This window comes from Antedon bifida, chromosome 5 (assembly GCF_963402885.1).
Source record: "Antedon bifida chromosome 5, ecAntBifi1.1, whole genome shotgun sequence".
Classification (NCBI taxonomy): Eukaryota; Metazoa; Echinodermata; class Crinoidea; order Comatulida; family Antedonidae; genus Antedon; species Antedon bifida.
The window spans coordinates 6,177,533-6,188,676 of record NC_136230.1 but is presented as its reverse complement, the minus strand read 5'-3'; the positions used below and the strand labels follow the sequence as shown (position 1 = coordinate 6,188,676).

The following is an 11,144-nucleotide window of genomic DNA, read 5'->3' as shown; positions in this document are numbered from 1 at the left end:
CATCTATAAATAATTAATCACTTTGATGTTTTTTCATATCTATAAATAATGACAAGATACAAGATACAAGAAAACTTTATTGTCAAAGGCCAAACATGTGACAGTTGAAATTCTTCTTGCTTGCTGCAAGAACTCACCACACTACAACATAAATTAAGTTAGTTTGAATAATTAAAACGTCAGTCATTATTTATAAATAATGAAATAACTTTTTCATTATAATATATATAATAGGTATGAAAAAAATAAACATCCTGCTCTCGATCGTCTCTGTGTATCTGATCACAGGGATTTCCCGATTTTGCTGAAAAAATAAAAAATTACGTCTATACCGCCCTCTATATCATAAGCCTTTTTCATTGCTAAAAAAACATGGCAGCCGCCGACAACGTAGCGAATAATATTATTGTTGTACAAGATAACAATGTTCCAAACATCGTTAAGCCGGTAATTTTCTTACTAGAATTGCATATTAACATTTACTTTAGCATGATCTTGTAATACAGCATAACCATTGTAAAAATATTGTACTTTTTAGGCCTATGTTTTAGGTAGATTGAGATTAGGCCTAGCCTAGAGTTAAGTTAGGCCTGGCCTCCTGCCGGTAGAGAAGTGGACGAGAGAGGGGGAAGGGGACTAGCCTAGGCTACTTACCATCCAGTTCTGCTTGGTAGGCTAGGCCCTAGTGCTGGAAATGCCACAAAGTTAAGCTGCACTTTTAGTTATTGATAAAATTGTTAGCTGGATTGGATTCTATGTCTATCTATATAAATATTGTTGACTTTGTAGAAAATGGCATTTATTATTATTAAAATAAATTGTTCACATATTTGTTTAAAACAAACATAATTTAGTAGGCTATACTACGTAGACTAAGCCTATTTTATGTATGGTAAACTATTGTTTTGATTCCATTGTTTTTAACATTTTTCTTTTATAGTTTTATAAATTACTGGTAGTTTGCTTTTAATTATTTTTTATGTGTAGGCCTAGTCCTAGGCCTAAACATTTTTTATTGTAACATAGGCCTAATCGTTGTTGTTTAACAAATAAATAATTGCTTTCTTATTTATCGACAGACTATTGATCTTTCCAAGCTTTCTGATGAAGAAAAATGGAGGTGTGTAAAATAATAACTAAAAACAGATAATATTATGTGGGTACGAAAGATTACTGAAAATAAACAGATGGATACTAAGACCCTGCCAAGTCCTACCAGTATAAAGTGTAAATGATATGAAATAGGATATAGAGTGTTAATTGCATTCATAAAAGTCAATTAGTTTGTCATCAAAATTGTTAAAAATCTATGTTTTATTGTGTCAACATTGCTTACCTTAAGTACATTGTACTTGCCAGCATTTATGCCAATGCAAACATACTAGTTGACGTAATACAGACATTATTAACGCATTGTACATTCTCGAAGCTGATTGATGTAGCATTTTTTATGCCAAAATCGCTCTAAAAGATTTCATTTATAAAAATGCAATTAGCTCGCTAAATATATTCAATTTCATATAATTTACATGTTATTATACTAGGCTTGGTGAAAATTGGAGGTTGCCAGTATTTACGACCATACTAATTGCACATGTCAATTGTATTACCCACTATAAGACCCCCGGGAGAGGTGTGTCATTTACAAATAATTACTTACGAAGTGCATATAACCTTTATCATTAGCTCGGACTTTGACTTTACTACATGATTTCATTCATTGCATTGTTGTGTCAATGCGCCATGAGCATCTAATTTGTGATGAAAACCGATGCAATATAAGATTCCCTTATTATTATACTAGTATACTGTCAGTAGAAAAGCTTTAAAACAAATTCTCAAGAACTATTAAATGTTTTATGTCATTAAATCTTTTTTTTAGAATTGAGCATAAACGACTTCATGAAAAGCACAAAGGTCACGAGGCTATGCATGCAGAAATGGTGCTCATTCTAATATCAGTTCTCATAGTTGCACAAGTTATATTAGTTCAATGGAAACAAAGACGATACAAGTCATATCAAGTGAGTAAAGCTCTGTCTACACTATCAAACTAGTTTGACAAAAAAAAGTCTGATGTGCCCATATACAGTATGGTGGTGATATTCTCAAATTTGGTAGAGATATGACATCATTATGTCCATATATGGGCACATCACACTTTTTTTTGTCAAACTAGTTTGATATTAAAGGTCTGTCAACACTATCAAACTAGTTTGACAAAAAAAGTGTGATGTGCCCATATATGGTGGCGATATGCTCAAATATTATATGGTAGTGATATGACATCATTATGTCCATATATGGGCACACCACATTTTTTTGTCACATAAAAGTTTGATAGTGTAGACAACACACACTGAGTGGAGTTGAAATACGTTGTTGAGGGATATACAATAGATAGATGTAGGCATGTATATGTTCCAGTGGTGTAATGGTAATTAGCACTCACTGGCTAAACCCAAGGGCCCTGAAGCTTACAGGGGCACCTGAACAGGACCCCGAGGAAAAAACATGCTTTGAAATATGTTGAAAAAGATATCCAAGGCCTCCAGCGTTGCAGTGTCAGTTATGGTTCCAGGGGCCTTAGGCCTCTGCGTTACGCCACTGATATGTTCAGAACATCTTAAGCTATCAAGGCTACTAATACTACTGTATACATTACTGGTATCCAAAAACCTTGTCTTAAAAATTGTGGAATATAACAAATTAATGGATTTTTTGTAAGAAAAAAATATTTAATGGTCAAAATAGGGCAGTTACTCACTGTGAGATTTTATAGGCCTGTCACATATTTACATGTCATTGGCCAGCAACCTGTACTAAAGTAAAGTCATTATTTTTTATATTTTTCAGGCTGTCACTTTAGCAGGAATGTGGATTATTCCATTTTTCTTTTCAATAAATGCACATTGGTGGCGATTTCTTGTTATATGGTTTATATTTAGCATAATTACAGGTCATATTATATTCAAAGCTACGAGAAAACCATTGCCAGGCACCACACCTAGGTAAGTTGACTACTCATGTGCGTCATCAGAGTGGAGGCGGTGGTTGTCACGGTCTCCTTGTCAATTTATCTTTAGTCATAAACAAAAAGTATGTGTGCGTCTACTATTCCCTGTTCCCGGTTTTTAGAATAATTTGTCGCTGCATGTTATGTATAGTAAATGTACAGCATAATCAATTTGATACAATGATGATCAATTCCTTAAGATTTCTTGCCAAGAGACATAAAATCTATATGATAATTTGAAACAAAAGTCCAACTATTTTTAGTCGCGTGCAACTAGACTCTACAGCTCACTATGTCGGTCGGTTGGTCAGTAAACAGTAATTTGAGCACGCGACTGCAGCCATGTATATGGCCTTGTTTATTGTACTGCTAACCTCAAAATGTATTTTTACTGTAACTTTGTTTTTTTGTCCATTTTCTAGGCTAGTCTACAAGTGGTTCTACATTCTATACAAGCTTAGCTATGGCCTAGGAATCGCTGGCTATTCTATAGTAATGGGTACTTTACTTAATTTGAATTTACTATTTCTTGTTCGAACTGAAACTGCTATGGATTGTGGTGTGTTACTGCTATTTTATGGTCTATATTACGGTGTTCTCGGACGAGATTTCGCTGAAATAGTTACAGAATTTATGGCTGCTCATATAGGGGTAAGTGTTGACAGGCAAAAAAAAAACTCAAAATTTCCCAGAGCTAAAAATAGATCATTTATATTAGTCTCATTCCTGTCAACAGTAAGGAAGCAAAATGAGCTGTGTGCAATATTCTTATTTTTTTAACTTGTATACAAATTTGATGCATTTCCCACTGTAAAAAGGAATAAATCAGGCCTATGAAAATCACAGAGGTCACCCTTTTTAAGCTGATTTTGTTTTAATGACATAAATAATTTAACATACTGTAGATGAATAAGTATTTATTCTATTCTATATAAGTCAGTCCTAGATTTGATCAATTTTTGTATCAGTGAGCTTTGGCTAATAATACTTAACTAAAATAACTTTTATTGGAACAACGACACCTTTATACTGGCCTCCAAGAAATAATAAAATTAACAAACTATAACAAATCAAAGTAATTGAAAGAACTATTATGTAAGAATAAACTTATAAAGAACATAACAACACAAAAATTACTTATGGCATCGAATTATAACTAAAAATGTTTGCCTTTGTTTCAGTATTATACTAAAACTGGTTTGCCAGGCCGAACGTTAGAAGCCAACATATGCGCAGTTTGCGGCCAACAAATATTTATACCAGATGAGGATGAGGAGGTTCTTGAAAGAGCCTATGAATTAGGATGTAAACACAGGTAAGTAATTTAACTGTAACTATACCAAAATTGTAAACAGCTGAGATATAAGTGTTATTGTAATCTATGACACTGGTTAGTCATTTAAGAACTAAATGTGTATTTTACACATGCTTACAAAATAAACTGTGTTCTGATAGCTTCTGTGACTACACCAATATAGGAACAGCTCAGATATAGTTGTTGTAATCTAATTTGTATTGATTGATGGGTGTATTTCGAGTGGCGGCCTATAGCTAAATATTGCAATACAGTCATTGAGATTGTACTGATTTTTTGCATTGTACTACACTTTTACTTTTATCCCCCCCCCCCCCTCCCCCCACCACACCCATAAAAGGGGCTCTACTGTATACATTTTATTTGTTATGTTTTTTAACCCTTCAGCTGTATTTAAACAAGCATTACTTTGTTACTTTTCAGATTTCACGAGTTTTGTATAAGAGGGTGGTGCATTGTGGGTAAGAAGCAGATATGTCCCTACTGTAAGGAGAAAGTTGACTTAAAGCGATTGTTTAAAAATCCGTATCCTTTTATTAATTATTTATACGAAGCTAGTTGACAAATCAAGTACATTTTTTTTCTTAATTCTTTATATATTTATTTACTTAAGCCTTGTCTACACTATCAAACTTTATGTTACAACAAAATGTGGTGTGCCGGCCCATATATGCACATAATGATGTCATATCACTACCATATTTGAGCATATTTACCACCATATTTGGGCATATCACACTTTTTTTGTCAAACTAGTTTGATAGTGTGGACAGAGCTTTAGATTTTATCTTTCACTATTGTGCTTAATATCTACATTTGTGCCTCTATTTCAGAGTGTGTTCACACAACATTTAAAAATGTTCCTTTTCTTTAACCATATTTCAATAGATGGGAACGTCCTCATGTGTTGTATGGACAACTACTAGATTGGATTCGTTACCTCGTTGCTTGGCAACCAATTATTGTTTTAATTGTTCAAGGAATAAACTATGGTTTAGGTTTAGAATAATTTTTTTTTTATTGATGTATTTAAATTCTTAAAAATTTTAAGCAGACAGGTTTCCGTGTGTAATTTGTGAAATACAGTAGAACCTCTATTGAGGGGACACCTTCAGGACCAAACAAAGTGTCCCCTTAATAGAGGTGTTCTCTTGATAGGGTCTCCCCCTGGTTATTTTACTGGAAAGTGTCCCCGAACAGAGGTATCCTAAATGTGGGTTCTACTGTACGTGATTTTGTGTTTTACAATTATATTCTCACACTATTTATACAATGTTTTTTAAATTGCCTTGTCCACAATGTTTGGCCTGACCACAATTATTACACTGACCACAATGATTGCCCTGACCACAGTGATTGCCTTGACCACAATGATTGACCTTCCAGATCATTCTCCTAATGCCCATCTTCAATAAAAATCAGTACCAATTTTTTGTTTGTAATGGGAGTGAACTGTTAATACGGTTTATACTAGATTACATCCCTCAGAATAAGTGATGTAAAGGCCGACATGAATATGCATGTAATGACCATAAGAATCGCAAGATAGCTTACCTGTACCCTAAATATTACACTTAATCTCCAAAATAATCTCTCAAAAAAATAAAAATAAAAACGATATATTTCGGATATGCGAAGCAGAACATTACCCATTACACTATTGATTGCAGTAGTCAATTTGTAATACATTTAAATGCTTCATTTTACACCATTCTAGTGGTTATGTCACCCTCATGCATATTCATGAATGTCATTTTGAGGGATGAAAAATAGTACAGTATTAACATGTTGATATATTAGGACATTGTATTCAGAAACCAGTTCTTCCAATACGTACTATCATGGTTTCCATGACTACCCTGCCACTTATTTGCATAGATAATACAAACAATTTAAAACACATATTAATCTAGTTTATAAAATCATTTTTTTAAGAATTCATAATACTCTGTACCATAATTGTTTTTGGTTTAAATTCTTAATTTATTATTGAAGTTTATCAGTATCGGTTATATATTATTATATTTCATGTTTTATTTAATACATAATTTAAATAAATTTAGGCAAAATAATTTTTAATTATAAAAATTTATAGATTTGTTTTATTTTAATACACATCTAATAATAATCCTTTCACATCACCTAGTGAAACTCTTTCTACACTATGTGTATATATTTTATGTAACAAAAAAAATGTGATGTGCCCGTAATTATATAGACATGATGTCACTACCATATTTGGGCATATCACTACCATATTTTGGAACATTATACTTTTTTTGTCAAACTAATTTGATAGTGTAGACAGAGCTTTACACACACCATACCAAACACATGTGTTGATGCAGTACGATGTGAGTTTTGCTAGGCAATGTTAAGATACATAACTCCCCGATTACAGGACTCTCATAGAGGATGAGGATTGGGTATTATCTCCACCAGGTGTGATTGCTGAATACGACCACTGGATTTGAACCCAAGACCTCTTGCAGCTAATAAGCAATCAACTACCAAACCGCAGTTCCACTACTTTCCTCCGTGCAAACAATATTGTTATTAAATTATATTATTTTTAAATATTGTTATTTTATAATTGTTGTTATAATATACATATCTAGTGATGTTTTTTAAGGTGATCCGTCTTTTTATTCATAAAAGTTTTAACTTGAAAGGCCTGTTTGTACTACGTTATTTTGTACAGTGATTCCTTCCATTCTAAGTGCTTAGCTTCATGTGTCTCATAAGGTCTCAGCCTGCCCCTGTTGCCTGCAGCTCTAGCTACTCTACATCCTGTCCATCATCCTCTACTTCTTTTTCCACCATCCATCTCCATCTGGTTGAAGCTTCCCCTGTCTTTGCTTTCCCTCCGGTGATTGAAGGGTTGTTTAAATCTGTCCATTATAGGAGTTTTTTCTGTCCAAAATAGAGGCCGTTGTGGGTGTGCTGTTGTCCACAATAGGGACTTTCAATAAAGCTCTGTACTGTGTACACTATCAACTTTATGTTATAAAGAAGTGCCCAAATATGGTAGTGATATGACATCATTATGTCCATATATGGGCACATCACATTTTTCTGACATAAAGTTTGATAGTGTTGACAAAGCTTAATACTGTCCATCATGTGAAAACACTCCAATACTCAGATTGTTGAAAGCGTCAAATTTAAACTCTGTCCAGTCTTACCAATGTCATTTGACAATATAAATTAATTTCGTAAATTCTGCAAAATGAGCAATTATTGTACAAATAATTATATATTAGGCCTATATTGTATAGTGTAACCAGGCATTAGGCCTACTTTAAAGATGTATTGTTCTCTAAAAATTACCAAATAATACGAATAAAAAGTTTTTACATGTAAAAATATCTGTCTAGTAGTAGCAGATTTTATCCGCCTGTAAATAATTATACTATAGTATTAAATGGTGTAGTATCAAAATTAAAGTTACCTATTATCAAAACTATATTAATAGCCCATTTACAGAATATTGACTCCGGTATATCCCGATTAAAGATGTATTCAATTACGAACATCTTTTTGGTATACCGATGTTTTTAAAAAGGAAATTTTGTGATGGCCAAAACAGTTCCTTATCCAGCTCACATGGGTACAGTAGATTTGACATCCCCGAGGGAATGATATTTTGTTCGAGGCAATATATTTCCCTTAGCGCTAATGTATGTATACTTATTTACAGTTACCCTTATGTGACGAAGTAATAATATATCCATACAGGTGTATACTTAAATTAGAGAGTTACATGTTGTATAATACAGTTTTTCGGTGACAATACATCTTTAAACTATATAGATAATTAAACTGTTTATGTAAATTAATTTATGTTATTGTAAATTAAATTATTGTATATTTGTCTTTCGTCATAATTATTATTATTGTATTTAATCACAATTTTATACTATACCGGATTAAAAATTTGAATTAAAAAGAAACAATTTTAAATGTTTTAACAATTTGTGTTTAGGCCTACTACAAAGAAACACAGCACAACAGCTACTTTCGCACTTTCTCGGAACGGAATACACTGCCGTTTAATTTATTTGTACGATTTGCCTATCAACATTAAAGTAATTTCACACTCGTTACGTTTCACGGAACGGAATACGCTGCCGTTCATTCGTCTATATGATTTGCCTATCAAATTAAAGCTACTTTCACACTCCTTCCGTTTCACGGAACGGAATACACTGCCGTTCATTCATCTATAGGATTTGCCTATGAACATAAAGCTACTTTCACACTCGTTCCGTTTCACGGAACGGAATACGCTGCCGTTCAACATCTATACGATTTGCCTATGAACATTAAAAGGTACTTGCCGTTCAATTTATGTATACGATTTGCCTATCAATATTAAATCTACTTTCACACTCGTTCCGTTTCACGGAACGGATACGCTGCCGTTCAATTTATCTATACAATTTGCCTATCAACATTAAAGGTACTTTCACATTTTGTTCCGTTTAATTTTACGGAACGGAATACGCTGCCGTTCTATTCGTCTATACGATTGCCTATCAAATTAAAGCTACTTTCACACTTGTTCCGTTTTACGGAACGGAATATACTGCCGTTCAATCTATTTATACGATCCGATTTGCCTATCAATATTAAACCTACTTTTACACCCGTTCCGTTTCACGGAATGGAATACACTGCCGTTCAATTCATCTATGCGATTTGACTATTTAACTTTTATGTAGGTCGTGATTTTCATTTTCTCGTATTTCTTCTTCAAGTCATACAAACATGACAAACATAAAAGTTTCCAAGTAAAGCACTGAGGAGAAACTAAATGAACGCCAAAGCTTCAAAGTGTGTATTGAATCTTCAATTCAGGTACAATTGTTGCTTACAAACGATTTCTTTTAAAATAGATAGCAAAAAATAAATGAGGCTTCCACTTCACTGTTTAAATTTATCTTGACCTCAATACGATAAGCAAGTTAAACACGAGTGCATTCTTAATAGGCTACTCTTTATGGACGTAGAAATTATTATGTAGGCTTATGTCAATAAAACAAAATGAGAGAATAGAAAACGATACCGTAGCGGCTCAAAACAGGTAGGCACATCTTTATTCATCGATGATTTTTGTGACCCCTTTCTCTCCCCTCAATTGGTGTTTATAAACTAAAATGCATCTTTTCAACAAGCATTGTGATGTTCTTTAATATTCAGCATTCAATAATTTAATAACAAGAAACATTTTTCGTCAGAATAATAAAAATTCTACTCATCCAGTTGATGAGAGACAGTACATGTACATGATCATCTGTTCTACTTTCTTTAGGCCTTGTTATTAACTATTATTTAATAAAATGAGCTTCATCATTTTTGTGCTTTAAACAGGGAAAAGTTCACTCTTCCCTGCTTTAAATTAATATTTTATCTCAATAAAACAACCAGTCCTATCTCACAGGGACCACAATTGTTATTATCCCCGACGTAGTAATTTAAATTTAGAAGACTTATCTTGTCATCATACGACATACGTCATATATATTACGCAAATACTGTAGAATTTACCCAACTTATAGCCTTGACTTATTTATTTTATCTCCATATTATCAAACTGTGAAATGATAATGCATTATCTGAGAATAGGCCTACTGTAGTACTACTGTACAGTATATTTAGAAGGTCAACTTCACATGGAAACCCAATGTTGTCTGCGAAAACAATATACATATTGGTGGCGCTATTCGCAGATACAGAATGAATGAATCAACACTGCCCATGAGACCACTGTCTGCGAGAGGATGAGAAGGCTACACCTTAAAATCACTGTTTTCGGAGCCTAAAATCTATCAAAATTATTAGAAAGGAGAATATTCGTTTACCAAGACGTAAGGTAAGTTGTGTAATGTGTAACTTGGTAAACTGTATTGTAACTGACATGAACCGAAAGCTTGATTTTACACCTGTTGGGAGTGAGTGTTCGACAGCGCGCCTTTTCAATTTCAATGGGTGGCACACAATCATCATCAACATAAAATTCAGACGACGAGTGTTCTGATCTTTGATCGAAATTCACGCAATACACAAAATGGAAAGTCCGATTTAGCTATGCCTATTAATTATTAATAGTATATAACAGTTTTGATTAATGGTATCAATATTGATTTTAAACTAAACTCGTAGTATTGTACTGTTTGTTTTGAGTTGAAATAATTGTTTGAATTGCAGTCTCTTCTTATTGAATGTCAAGGCTAGGATAGGATGCCTGCCTGGTATGGTAATTATTTATGCAGACTGTATTAAAGAAATTCATTGGCCACTTGTTGTTAAGTGGGTGTCCCCCACATCCCATGGATTATGTATTTCCATTAATAAAAATTGTTACTATTGTTGTCTTGAGTCAAAACTCAACCATGCATTTATTTTGTTATGTATACTGTAATAATAGTTATTAGTCTAGAGTGGATGACGTAATTGAGCATTGCCATTGTATTGGGACGGTGTCTAATAATTTCGTCTGTCAGTTATCTATATATAAATTTACGTAAGGGCATATTTATAATTTACTAACCATCGACTTTATTCATTACAAGGGTTAGGCCGCTGGCTTTACTCAACATGGTCTTACTAGCCCATTGATGTAAACCTCCCTGTCAAATAGATTTTAAAATATTAATTGTGCTGTAATTCCATTGTAGCTTCCAAATATGGGAAGAGTGCTTTCCTCCCATATAGTCTTACCTCCCTGGAAATGCTCCTGATTAACCTACAAAATGATATTTTGTATTCCATAAAGAATAAAGCTACATACTGTCAACAGATTATGATTAC

At 33.2% G+C, this 11,144-nt stretch overlaps 1 protein-coding gene across 1 annotated transcript; it reads left to right on the top strand.

Moving 5' to 3' along the window:
• Nucleotides 1-369: 369 nt before the first annotated feature.
• LOC144842576 (E3 ubiquitin ligase Rnf121-like) lies at nt 370-8,207 on the top strand. Its single transcript, XM_078699030.1, has 8 exons — nt 370-447; nt 1,080-1,120; nt 1,883-2,024; nt 2,857-3,011; nt 3,439-3,667; nt 4,198-4,331; nt 4,755-4,856; nt 5,220-8,207. Exons 1-8 carry the CDS (start codon nt 373-375, stop codon nt 5,338-5,340), a joined length of 999 nt encoding a protein of 332 aa, XP_078555156.1. The 5' UTR covers nt 370-372; the 3' UTR covers nt 5,341-8,207.
• The last annotated feature ends 2,937 nt before the right edge of the window (nt 8,208-11,144 follow it).